The 13,767-nt window shown below is 32.4% G+C and overlaps 2 protein-coding genes across 4 annotated transcripts; one reads left to right on the top strand and one right to left on the bottom strand.

Annotated features, from left to right (window-relative positions):
* Positions 1–344: 344 nt before the first annotated feature.
* LOC7469878 (protein NDH-DEPENDENT CYCLIC ELECTRON FLOW 5) lies at positions 345–2,137 on the top strand. The gene is made up of 3 exons (XM_024590968.2): positions 345–918; positions 1,268–1,747; positions 1,929–2,137. Exons 1-3 carry the CDS (start codon positions 412–414, stop codon positions 2,121–2,123), a joined length of 1,182 nt encoding a protein of 393 aa, XP_024446736.2. The 5' UTR covers positions 345–411; the 3' UTR covers positions 2,124–2,137.
* A 565-nt stretch (positions 2,138–2,702) lies between these two features.
* Positions 2,703–6,005, bottom strand: LOC7491031 (protein SINE1). Of its 3 annotated transcripts, XM_024590966.2 has the most exons (4): positions 5,767–6,005; positions 5,361–5,409; positions 3,926–5,267; positions 2,703–3,351 (listed from the first exon to the last, which is right to left on the bottom strand). In XM_024590966.2, the coding sequence occupies exons 2-4, from the start codon at positions 5,402–5,404 to the stop codon at positions 2,857–2,859; spliced, it is 1,881 nt and encodes a 626-aa protein (XP_024446734.1). In that variant the 5' UTR covers positions 5,405–5,409; positions 5,767–6,005; the 3' UTR covers positions 2,703–2,856. The 3 variants fall into 3 exon arrangements, with proteins under 3 accessions (XP_024446734.1, XP_002325413.1, XP_024446735.1); XM_002325377.3 differs by lacking the exon at positions 5,361–5,409; XM_024590967.2 differs by lacking the exon at positions 5,767–6,005 and having other exon boundaries at positions 5,361–5,758.
* Between the last annotated feature and the right edge of the window lie 7,762 nt (positions 6,006–13,767).

Raw genomic sequence — 13,767 nt, 5'->3', positions numbered from 1 at the left:
ATAGCATATGCTTGGTAAAATATGATGAGTTTGATTTTACAATTTACACAAGATAAGCATCAAGGGTGTTTCCATCATTTGGAATATATGACCAACATAGAGAGAAGGAAATAAAAAAATTCAGGCAAAAGAAAAGGGAGCAATTTCCCTCCCATCATCTGAAAGGATAAGGCTGAATACTTGACCAACAATTTGGCATTTAGATAGCAGTAAAATAAGATGAACCTGTCAAAAAGTCTCAAAATATCTATGTAGTTTTCAATAGAACCAACCAAAAAACTGTAGCTAAATTATCCGAACAGCCAGCCATACATTGATAAGTGGGCCTAACCCTTTTTCTCTCCATTATGTGCAATAGAATAGCAGCTTTTTTCATTTTCTGCTTGATGATGCCAGATATTTTTCACAAGTATGGCTTTGAGTTCTCTCTTTTCACTGAGCTTCACTTCTACCCCCTGCACAAGTCTCACCAACAGGCATTTATTTAATTTCCACCCTCATCTTCACTCTAGTTCTCTTCAATACTCTAGCAAGAAGAGAGAATTCCCACTTCCATCAGTGGCTTCAATTCCATACCAACCAATCAATGTAGACTACTTGGAAGAAGAATTCAGTGGCCATGGAGTCACTTTCGAACGTCTTAGTGATAGCTGCGTTGCCAAGATGACGGTGGAAAATGGGAGCAGCGTCACATTGATGCTACCAAGCGGCTTAATCACATCATACAAGGCTCGCATGTGGCATGGAGGTACAGTTGAGCTGCTGCAAACTTCAGTCTTGGAGGGGGAGGATGGAAGTGCTGCTATACGAGGAGGGGTTTCTCCAGCGTTTAACTTTGACAGTGATGGTGAAATTTCATGGTCTCCAAGTACTTGGGCTCTCAAGGATATTAGAGGAGATTCTCATGACACTATTCAGGTCTGTCTTTAATTCTGCAGTGTCATATTATGTGATGGCAAAGAACTAACGCCTTCTTTAATGGCCTTGCAAACAATTTGCTAGACCATGATATGTTATCAAGTATGCAGTTTCTTACTTGTAACTAAAATTGGTTGTGAAGGATCAAATTGCAGTGACACCAAAATCTGTAAACAAGAATAGGTTGAAATGTCCCAAAAACTGACTAAGTTTCTCAATTGGTCCACAAGTTCTCTTGAACCTGTCTTGTAACTTTTGCCTGTTGGTTCTTCAAGGGTTTTTTTTTTTTTTTTTTGCTGATGCTTGGAGTTGTTGGGATATTCTTAAAATATGGACTTGAAGAATGCAGGTTGAAATGGTAAGCACTGATGCAAAAGATATGGTTGAAGTAAGATACATCTTGAGTCTCCGTGAAGAAACCTTAAGCTCAGAGCTAACAGTCTCAAACTTAAAATCTTCATCGATCCAAATGAGGGGCGGCATCATTAGCCATCTGACAGTAAGCACACCAGAAGCAACCTTTGCATATGGATTAGAGGGATCGGACTTCTATAACAGGCCTGTGTTCTTATCAAATTTCGGCATTGTTCCTCCTGACCTTAGCCAAAAACGTGGATTTGGTTCTGGCCAACTGTGGGGCAATTTGGGGTTCAATGGTTTTCTTACTGGCTGGGATGCAAGAAACCAGAAGAACGGTGATAAAGGAAACGATAGTCTAATAGAGAGCGAAGAAATGGAGGGTGAAGAGAATGATAATTATAAGAATTTAACTGAGGAAATGAGCAGGATTTACACCAGCGCACCGCGAGACTTCACAATCATTGACAGGGTACTCTTCTTATCGACTCTCATTTTCAATAATTCAAGCTAGTTCAAGCTCAAATTCTTGATTGCTGACACCCAAAGTTCATGTTCAGTGATTCTATTTCTCTACTTTAGTGTTGGTTTCCACATTTACAGATGCTGGTCGCTCACAAATGCTTTCCTTTTCCCTTCTGTTGCTATAACAGGGCAGAAGAAACTCAGTTGTTGTAGGAAGGGAGGGGTTCGAGGAACTATACATATTTAGTCCTGGTTCAAGCCGTGAAAGCTATGGCATGTATTCTTTTATATGTGTAGGCCAATCAGCCATGCTTAAACCAGTAACTTTGAATCCTGGAGACGCATGGACAGGCAGTCAGCATTTACACAATCCAAATCTCTGAGTACCATTGAAACATTGCGCTTTCATCTGATTTTTATGCTCAAGATGGATCCCAGGGTGGTACAAAAAGGCAACATACTTTGTTCATGAAGAGAAGAAACCATTTCACATCTATCATAAATCCACACAAATTTCTTAATCTTTTCATGTGATTTTTTTACATGAAATATTAAAATCTTAAATATTTTTTTAATTTTCTCGAGTTAATTTAAGTTAATATGTATAATTCAAAACCCAACCTTTATATTAGATCGACCCAAACCAGATTTCTCGAGTTAATTTAAGTTAATATGTATAATTCAACACCCAACCTTTATATTAGATCGACCCAAACCAGATTTAATAACTAAGCTTTCGTTATAACATTTTAAAAAAATCAAAATATATTTTGCACATCATAACTCTCAGCTTGCATAACACATCACTTCACTGTCCATAAGACAATTTGTCTGCTTCTCCAGCTCTCCCCTTCCTCTTCTTAAAAATAACCCAAACTGATTTTGCAGGTGATTTTAAGGAACAATATTCAGTTGATGTAGTTAACATGTTCAACGATTAAAAAAAGAAAAGAAAAGAAAAGTTGCAAGAACACAAATTGTTTCATGATATTAAACACATAAACATCCAACTCATAGTTGGAGCAATTGACTACCTAACATTGCTACAGAGAAACCTAGGATATTCAAAATGACCTAATACAGTGTAACTGGGAGATTTTGATACAAATGAGAGAATCAAGTTGGAACCATATGATGACTATCATCCTGCAGATAAATGAACATTAATGAGGCAAGAATTGCTAGCAAAGCAATGCAGAACCCAACAACTAACAGGGAAGAAGTCTTCCTCATTTCCCTTTCAGCGCAATTTTTTTTAGGATCATCAGTTTTCTTTCCAAGAATCACCTCTGTAGACACTTGCGTATCAGTGTTGACCGGAATTTCCTCTGTTGATGCCACTGATTCAGAGGGACCTTGTAACTGCTCACCACCAGCATATGAATTTCCGTTCTCATTGACCTCCGAACCCATATCCTGCTGAAAGCCATTTTGTTTTAACCTCAGAGTGGGCCTATAATCAAATTTGCACGAGCATGGACTTCCGAACCTTTCATTCTGTTTCTCAGAGAAATCTGAATCCAAATCATTAGGATCCTGGAGAGCGTGTACGAGCTTCCTGGGAGTTGTGAAGATGCTAACGTTGTTGACATTTATATGAGAGCGTGACCGCTGAAACACACAAAAAGGTGTGATATGCAATCTATATTAGCAATCAAAAACCAATATCTCAAGCATCAAGTAAACATGTTTTGATTGGCAAATGTTGATATATCTCATGCTTTAACTGGTATAAAAAAAGAGCGCAGGCCTACAAACAAAAGTAAATAAGAAATTTGTTCAGCTGTAGTGCAAGAATCTCAGCAATAATTCTAGTCTCCTTTAGAAGGTATGATCACTGTATTAACATAGGCAACCTTTATAAGCTATGACTTAACGTATACTTGACAGCAAAAGAGGAAATATATCCATTTCACGACAAGGAAACAAGAAACTAAAGCCAATTCCAAATGAGAAATAGTGGGAAAATCCCCCAAACTGGTTCTCCAGCTGTTTGATATGTATTAAGAAAATGTTGTTGGCAGTTTAAAACCCTCCTCAAATATGATTTAAATGGCAAATAAACACTGTAGCCAGCCTATTTTCTGCACCATGAGGTTAAAATTCCATTATCACTATTCAATCCTTGCCTAAATCCGTGGTTAAAAAATACAAGTGACTTATGAAACATGTGTGAGGAAAATACCTGAGGACTGGGAGTGGTGCACCTCGATAGTCCATTTCTAGGACTTCTAGGCAAGAAACCTGCAAATTCACCCGTGCAACTTCCTCTGTTTTCAGTAAGTTCATGTAGCCCAGACTGATCAGAGAATGCATCATGGATGGGACTTCCCTGAGACTCTGAAAATAAACCATCTTTTAGAGATACGTCCACCCCTCCATTCTCAAAACTCCATAGTTTCCGATTCACACTCCCACGGTCATACTCACTGGAAGAAGTATTAGTTGTCGAAATAGGTGACTCAATGAAAGATTCATATTCCATAAAGGAATCAAGAGTTTGTGATTCAGGTGATATAGATGCTGGAGATTGATCACCATAGGCACTGGACAAATTTCTCCTTCCTCTGTGGTCTCTCCTGCCAAAGTTTGATCCAGTAATTGAACCAGAACTCTTCTCAAATTTTGACCCTTTCTCTGCAGCAATTTTCTTTGCAGTTTGCAAGGCTTCGAATGCAGCTCCACTCACATATGCCATTGGATCGGACTGGCTCTCATTCATCTCCTCAATTATCAAATCAATTTCTGAGAATATGCTCCTAGGATCCAGACATTTCATCAAGAAATTGACCATTTGGATAGCCGATAATCGTTTCTGAGAATTACCCTCTAAGACCCCAGCTTTCAAGATGCGCAATCCAGATTGTACCAAGAGTCTTGCATATGCTTCAACTATCAAAGCATTATGCTTAGCCAAAGCCATTACCAGGGCCATGTGTGAATTAGTTTGCGTGGGCTTCTCCTCCAAAGAAACAGCCACATTCTGACAAACCCTATTCACCATCTCATCTGAAGCAAATCGCCAATTATCTGAGTCCACTAGAGCCTTCAGGCAAAGGGCAGCCCCTGAAGTCAGGCATTCTTGAGAACCTAAGAGAGCTTCTGAAAGAGGCTTACAAAGCGAGTGAATTATATGCCTTTTCTTATGCTCTGGGGTCGTTGGTTCAATCCCATATCTTGCAATTGCTGGTACCACCTTGGAGCACGCTTGTTGAAGAGGAAAAGATCCTGCACTTGATGCTAAAGTTTTGATTATGGTAGCCATGATACTATCAACCTGAGTTACAATATTAACTCCATGGACACGCGCAAGAACTTCATACAGTGAAATTGTGTATTCACCGGACAAAGACCCAGTTTCTTTTGTTTCGGAAACTTGAGCAAGAAATTGTGGGATTGCCTTAGAATCCAAGCCTCTCACATATGATTTCAGTGCTTTCATTGCTGATTTACGACTATCAGCATCTTTGTCAAGATTTGCCAATTCTTGCCGCAGTATTGGACTCAGATTTCTTCCCATTGTTGACCTGAAACCAAACAATCAGATGGGATCGAAATTATCAAAATATATCATCTCCACAACTGAGTTGCTACTCTGTCATTTGCAATGATTTCAGTACCTAACAAAGGCTCTTCGTTGTTGCCAATTCGAAGGGCTCTCCATGAGAACTGTTAACTTCAACTATCAGATTCGTGATAGACTCATTAACATCCAAACCAGAAATATAATTCCACGCTCAATGGAATCAGAGGAAAAACAGACTTTGATAGAAATGACAAACAACTTGACTAGAAAAAAAAGAACTTCTTGAGATTCCGTATCAGAAATTGCACATATGAATCTAAAATACAACAAAAATTCTCCTCCAAGATCAAATCTTTAAGCCTGAAGTAAGATTTCCAAAGGCCAAACTTTGCTTTGCGAGTGAAATTACAACAAAAGAACTCAAACTAGAAAATGAGCCATTCAAATTTTGCCTCAAAACAGCATAAACAAAACATAAAAGTAAAAAAGCAAAAAGTTACCTCTTCTTCTTCTTTTAGATACTGCTCTCTCCACTTCCTTGTTTACACAAATCAAGAAACAGAAGGTTCTCAATCTCAAGAATTTGAAAAACAATCAGATTTTTTGAAACAAAATTAAAGATTGGTTCTTTGTGAGTTTTAGTTGGTGGGTTCAGTTTTTTACAGTTTAATATTATTTTTATTAGTTTTAGTTGGTGGATTTTCATGGGCTGTCTTCTGAGGTTTCCTTTTGTGGCTTCTTTTGTTTTTGTCGAGGGGACGTTAAAATTCAAATCTTTCTCTGAAATTCCGCCGCTATCCCTCTTTCAGCGGGCTCCAGTTTCGCTTTTCCGTCTTGGACCATCCTGCCCTTTATGATTATGGGATTAGACTGTGAAAACGTTGAAAAGCAGTTAACGGTAGGGGGTTAAAAATGTGGTTATGGTTATTTTTAAAAATATTTTTTATTAGAAAAAATATTAAAATAATAATTTTTTAATTTTTAAAAAATTATTTTTAATATTAACGCATCAAAATGATCTAAAAATAAAAAAATATTTATTTGAAGCAAAAAAAATAAAAAAAATTCAATTTTTTCAAATACGTTTTTAAAACGCAAAAACAAATAGATTTATAGTTATCGAATCCAACCTCAATTAACTTTTACTAGCATATTGGTTTGTGCTCTGCATTAGGTTAATATTAATTTTAAAAAAAAATATCAAAAAAATAGTAAAAGTATAGAAAATATTTTAATTCTACTGAGTCTGGTGGTCATGCCAGGCTTAAGAGCCTTGAGTATGACAACCTAGCGGACCCAAGAGCATTGGATCTAGCGGCTATGTCTAATTAAATTTTTTTATTTGTTATAAAAAAAATTAAACTACCCTTAAAGTATCCTAAATCGAAATGATAATTATTTTTTTATAATTTTTTATTTTTTTATAAAAAATATTTAAATTATTCTTGAATGAAATCCTAATTAATTTTTTAAAATTTTATTTCTTTATTTTTTATAGGCTTTTAAATTTAATGGTCATGTCAGACCCATGAGTATTGAATCTGGCGGTTAAGCTAGACCCAATAATTTTTCAAAAATAAAAAATAGAGAAGATAACGTCCTCATGGTCCTCTAAATATCTATGATATCATCCATAGTACAAACATTCTATGTATATAATATCAGCACAATAATTTTTTCATGCATTTTATAGTATAGTGTAATTAGGTTTTTAGTTTAATTAAATAAAATTGATAAATAAAATATCAAGAAAAACACAAAAAACTATTATTTTAATAAAAACAATTGATTCGATAATATGAGAATTGACTCAATTTTGTTTTCCAGGCTGATCAACTTTGATAACTATAGTTTACACAAATAAATTATATTACAGAAAACTTAGTTATTTAATTAAGATTTGTGCTTCAAATTAGGGATAAAAAAGTCATGAATTCTTCCGGGATAGTAACAGTGGCATTGAAAGAAATTTTTGTTGATTTTCTGGTTATTTATTTCATGAACCTATTCATTACCTTTTTTGTTAAAAGCAATTAATGAGTGTCTATGGGAATGTTATGGAACGTACAAAATAGAGTATATGAAAAAACAAAGTGTTAGATGGTAGATACGAGGTCTCAAGTAGGAGGGGTGAGTACAATAATTAAAAAAATCAATTAAATTAAGAAAACTGGAAAAAAAATAATTGAAAAAATCAAATTATAAAAAAAAAACCAATTAAACTAATTAAAATTTTAAAAAAACCGACCGATTCGGTTTCAGTTTTATAAGCCTGAAACTGAAAAAACCAAACCGAACCCAAACCAGAAAAAAAACCGAGCCAAACCGAAAAAACCGATCTAAACTGAGCCAAACCGAAAAAACCTAGCCGAACAGGTTTGAACCGGGTTTTGTCCTAAAAAACCGAACCAAAACCGATCGGTTTGAACCGGTTTCGGTTTTTTTAAAAAAAAATCGGTTTGGTTATTTTTTATATAAAAACCAAACTGAGACGAAAATGATCATCCCTAGTCTCAAGTTGATACGAGGTGAACGTAAATTGAGCAAAATTATAAATGAAAATTTTTAAAATATTTTAAAAAATAATTATTATTTTTATTTATGTCTAATAAGTAAAGATTTATTTTTATAGTATTTTTTTCTTAAATAAAGATCTTTTTAATTATTGTCCAAGTGATTCTTAACTTAAACCGATGCTGTTAATATGATAATAATGATTTTGAAGAAGATTTTTTTTAAGATTAATGTTTAATTAAGAGAGAATCTCATTGTAAAGCTAGTTGGCCTATTCAAAGCTTTGCTAATTGAGACTTTTAGCATAAATGATTGGATTTTATATTTTTCTTCCATTTTTCAGTGGAACTTATAAATTCTGATGTTCAACTTGATTGATATGTGAACAATTATCAAATTTATGTAATATCAAGAATTATCAAGAGAATGAAAAAACATTTATGAAAAAACAACTATAAACCCCCTGTTTTTATTCTTGAGAATGTAAGCTGAATTACTATTAATTAAACAAAAAACTATGAAACGCGGAAATCATTATACACACAGACACAAAAAAAAATATATTCATTGCTATAGTGAAATTTTGTTCTTGCCCTTTGAAGAAAAAATACGATGCCTTGGTATTGAGGATAATTTGATATTTTTTAGTGGCTCATTGGCCATCAAAAAGTTACCAAAGTATATGTGTCTTTTTCACTTTTAAAAACATAAAATGATTAATTTACCCCTCAAATAAAGAAAATTATAATTATTGACCAACAATATTTATGTCTTTTTATTTTTTGTATTACAATAAAAAAAAACATTTTTGCCATTGGAATAAGAAAATAAGACATACATTCAAGGGTATTTTTGTCATTTTACATAGGCTAATTTGTTTATTCTATATTCATGAAGAGCATTTTGATCTTTTTACGTTGAATAATTAATCATTAAGTTAAAAAAGGTGCTGGCATGTGCTCTCCACACACTTGCACCCTTTTAGGCGACGCATTCAGCACCTCTCATAGGCAAGACCTGCCTTTCTATCATGTTGTTGGGCGACGCGTTCAGCACCTCTTGTTGGCCAAACCTGCCCTTCTGTCATATAGTTGGAAGCATCGCTGCATTCTCTTTCTCCTGGTGCTGCTCGTGATGGAAAAAGATGGACGGTTTGTTGTCGGTGGTTATTTTTTTCTTTTTTTATCTCTATCTTTTCTGTCATTTTTTTTTGTGTTTCAATTTCAATCCTTGTTCTTTTTATTTTTATTTTTTGTTCTTGGCTCTTTTATTTTTTTTCCAATTCGATCCTTATTCTTTTTATTTCTGATTTTTTTCTTAACACTTTTATTAAAGTTTCATTGATTTTAGATTTCATCATTTTATCAGAGTTTATGGTGTCTTTAGATTTCATTAGATTCATATATAATTGATGAAATGTTTGCTAATATTACAAAAAAGAATTTTATAATCTTATTCGAAAATAAAAGCAAAATTGAATGGTGTTTAATGAAATAATATTTTTAATATAAATTATTTTATTTTATTTATAATGAGTTTAAATTAGGATTTAAATTTTTTTTTTTAAAAAAAAAAAAACTAAATGGTTGTCTGAAAAGAACCTAGGTGCATGCCTAGGTGGGCCAATACACTTGCCCCAATACAAAGAGGCTTAGGCATGAGTGGGCATGACCACTTGCCTAGCCTTTTTCTTCTTCTTTTGTTTTGATGGTATTCTTTTTAAAAAAACTAAGTATATGACACTTGGTAAGGATTTCGACCACTTTTTATAGCCTAAAAATTAGTCAAGATTTTGAACTCCAATAATCCATTTTCAACCATTTTTTTAACCCAAAAACACCTAAAAAAATACCTCAAACACTTTAATAAACCTATTCCAGACTTCAAACATCCTAAAATCGACCAAAAATTCCAAAACTAAACCAAATAAAAAAACATTTATCGATCCTCGATCTATTTTTTTTTTTGCTAGATAAAAGTTCAAATACACCTCAATAACACTTATTTCATCTAATGAAATCCAATAAGATCAACATTTTTTTGCAAGAATGTTGCCATCTGCAACTTTTTCTCTCCTTCATTTCTTGGCGACCCTCTCCTTGCTCAAAACTAAAAGACTTAAATGTGAGGGGAAAAAGTAGTCTATGATCTAAACATAAAATCTCAACACTAAAAAGACCAAAAATGACTAAATGGAGAGATTACGGACAAAAAGTAACTTTTTTCATGTAAATGTGGAAAAGGCCCTTTGGTTTTTTTGGGTTTTTATTTTGATCATTCTAATGTTACACTACAAATTTAAATCATATTTTGGCCTATATCTAAATTCTAAAATCTTACCGGACACTCTGAATTGTCAAGAATATGCAACAAGAAAAAATCAACACATAAAATATCACAAACATTAGATGGAATGATAAAGTTTTTTAAAAAATTAAAGTTCAACGTTCAAAATGAAAAATGAAAAAATAAAAATAAAAAATAGTATTGTTTATTAAAATAAAATGCATTTAGTGCGTGTTTGGCGCTAAGGATGCGTTTACAGAAAAACACTATCTATATATGTTTGGTTACAATATAAACACAGCTTGAAATTTGTGGGACCTATTATAATTTGCGTTTAAACCACAAGATTTGTTGAAGCAACTTCAAGATGCTTTGTTGCAAACTGTGTTACAACACAATAACCAGAGGCGCGCAAGAAGAAGAGCAGAAACAGAGGAAAAAGAAAGTTAACAGTGAACAATGAACAATGGAGAGCATAGGACCGTCAGTTCACCATCGGCCTCCGCCGTTACCACCGCCAGCCAAACATTGCCTCCGCCCAGGGTAGCCGGCTCATCCCCTTCCCCTTCTCATTCTCCTTCCCTTTCTTCTTCTTCTTCTTCTACACTTCCCTGTCTCCACTGTTCTGCAGCATAAACAGTGGAGAGCAGCTCCCTCACCACCGCCAGCCAGACATCGTCGTCGCGCAGGGTAGGTTGCTCTTCCCCTTCCCCTTGCCCTTCTCCTTCTCCTTCTTCTATCGTATTTAGCTGCTCTCCACTATTCACGTTGCATGTGAACAGTGGAGAGCAACTCCATTGTTAATGGGTCGGACCGGGTCCGGCCCAAACCTAAATGCATTGAACAGGGTTCAACCCAGTAAAATAAAAAAAAAAGCCAAAAAAAATTCTCAGATATTGTGTTTTATTCGAAAAACTAATGTTTAACATGATTCAATGACACTATATAATTACATTAGAAGGAGATCGTATGATGACGTAGCATTTGCAGAATTTGATCGTAATCCCAATTTTGTTCCTGATGATATTTACTTGATGTTGTTGCACGCTCAGGAAACCATGAAAACTATAGTCCTTGTCGGATAGATTTCTTACGTGATGAAATTGCATATAGTTCAATGAAATAATAAAAAATACTTTATATAAAGTATTGTTTATTTCATGACGTAATAGCAGTAGTTAAATCTATAATATTTCAATTAAAAACCATCAATATTAATATATGTTTGTTTTAGTTATTTTATAACCTCAATTTGAAAAGCATTCTTAACCAAACACATTAAACTACTTTTTGTTCAACCTCAATTTTAACCACAGTTTTAACCAAACATATATTTTTCTAAACCAACCTCAACTAAAAGTAATTTTTTTTAAAAAAAAAAACTTTTACACCGTTTGGGAACGCGGTGCAAACCGCATTCCACAAAAATTCATTTTTTAAAAAAAATTAATTTTTTTTGTATGTTTTAGATCATTTTGATGTGCTGATCTCAAAAATAATTTTTAAAAAATAATAAAAATATCATTTAGATGCATTTCAGCATAAAAAAACATTTTAAAAAGGAACTACAACCACACTCCCAAACCACATTATCTATCGCAATACAAAAAAACACCCTTACGCATTTACATGTTAATCAACAGGGAAAAGACGTTCTTGTATGATGTTGACAAAGGGCCATATAAATTATACAACGAATTTTTTATTTTTCTTCATGAATTTTGTGCAAATAAACTTAAAAAATAAGTAAGTCATGAAGTTCATTCTTTTAATGTTTTAAACTCAAAACAATATGCTTGCATTTAATTAACAAGTACAATATTAAGAATATCAAATATTTATTATCATCAAATTACAATCATTGTCGTCATAAACCCTTAGAGTCAACAAGTATTTTCTAGCTTTTTGACATATTTATACGAATTATCTCATATAAATTGAAGATTTTTCTTTAAAATTACTTTTATATTTAACGAAGATTTTATGCGATGAACAATTTTAATTTTTATTTATGTGGATATTCTTCAGCAATTAGTTTTCCTATATATATAGTGAAGATTATTTCAAACAGATAGTTCAATATCGAGTAAAGATTCTTTCTAATGAATAAATATTTATTTATTTATTTATTTATGTGGATGCTTTATAGCAACTAGTTTTCCTTTTTACCTATAAATACACTCGACAACCAATCCTTTGATGGTGAGGTAAAAAGTGTGGAGAATACGAGATTGAAAGAAAAAAAGGAAAACAAAATCAAATTATCCTGCATTTATTCATGAAGATGTAACAAGCTAAACTTGCAAATATTACTTTTATTTATTTCTGTTTTTGAAAAAAAGTACTTAATATGGTTCCATTGTAAAAGATACAAAGAAAAATATTGAGATACACCTTCATTAAAAATGAGTTTAACATCGTAATAAAGTATTTAGAATGGAAAAAATTAGAAAAAAAAACATAAATCTTTTCAAATTTAGCCGAGTTAATATTAAAAAAAATAAAAAAATAATATTATTTTAATAAAATTAATTAATCTAAAAACCCGATAATTCCCTAATCCATCTAACAATTATAATTAATATTAACGCTTCGCTTAACATTTGTTATTGCAAATCCTTTGATATTTAGAACTTATTTAATATTATGGTAATTATTGCTTTTGAAATTGTTTTTTGTTTTAAAATATATTAAAAAAAAAATTTTTAAAAAAAATTTGTTATTAAAACGATATAAAACATCAAAATAAAAAAAATAAATTTATAATAAAAAAATAAATAATTTCAAAAATATTTTTAAAATATAAAAACAAACAAATTTGCAGTGAATAAAGAGTAATAACTTTTAATGTAGCATAATCATAATCCCTACAGTAGATGTTGGAACTTCATCGATCTATAGCTACTGAGAGGACTACAAGCATCTGCATTGGTGTCCGTGCAGAAACATAAACTTTGTAACAACTCATTGTTTTAATTAATTTTTAAAGTTTTTTTTTAAAAAAAATTAAATTGATGTTTTTTAATTGTTTTGATATATTAATATTTAAAATAAATAAAAAAATTATTTTAATATATTTTTAATTAAAAAATACTTTTAAAAAGTACCGTGAAACACAAAAAAAACTCAAATAAAAAACAAAATTCAATTTAATTTTTTTGTTTAAAATTATTTTTTATATATTTTTATTATTTTAACAAAATAATATTAAAAAATATATATTTTAAAAAAATTTAATTAATTTTGTTAGTAAACAACTAAATACACTTAAAATCTTCTTAGCGAATTCAGCCTCGTGAAATAACCGTAATGCCATTTTAAATTGGGCCTTTAGCATGCGAAACCAAGCAAGAGTCTTGTGGTATGGCCTGCGTGTCAAAGTCCAAAGAGCCGAAGATTGAGTTCTTTAAATTGCTGGATGTCCAAGAAGGTAGCATTTGCTGCTTTTATTCTGCAGTGTGTTGAAGATTCACCAAGGTAAAGAATTGGATTTCCACCAGATTTAACACACTTTTGATGAACAAATACCTTAATGAACACATTTGAATACCAGAATGTGAATCCAGAGCCATAAGATACCATTGCTTTTGCCTGCCTTCTGGTAATAATGCCCATGGGATTTAGGGTATTTATTTATTTATTTATTTTGGTTTTACCAGTTAAGCTATTTTCAGGTTAGCTTTTGTGTATCAAGGCTAATT

The sequence above is a fragment of the Populus trichocarpa genome, chromosome 19 (assembly GCF_000002775.5).
Source record: "Populus trichocarpa isolate Nisqually-1 chromosome 19, P.trichocarpa_v4.1, whole genome shotgun sequence".
NCBI classification, from domain to species: Eukaryota; Viridiplantae; Streptophyta; class Magnoliopsida; order Malpighiales; family Salicaceae; genus Populus; species Populus trichocarpa.
This window is presented reverse-complemented; position numbering and strand designations above follow the sequence as displayed.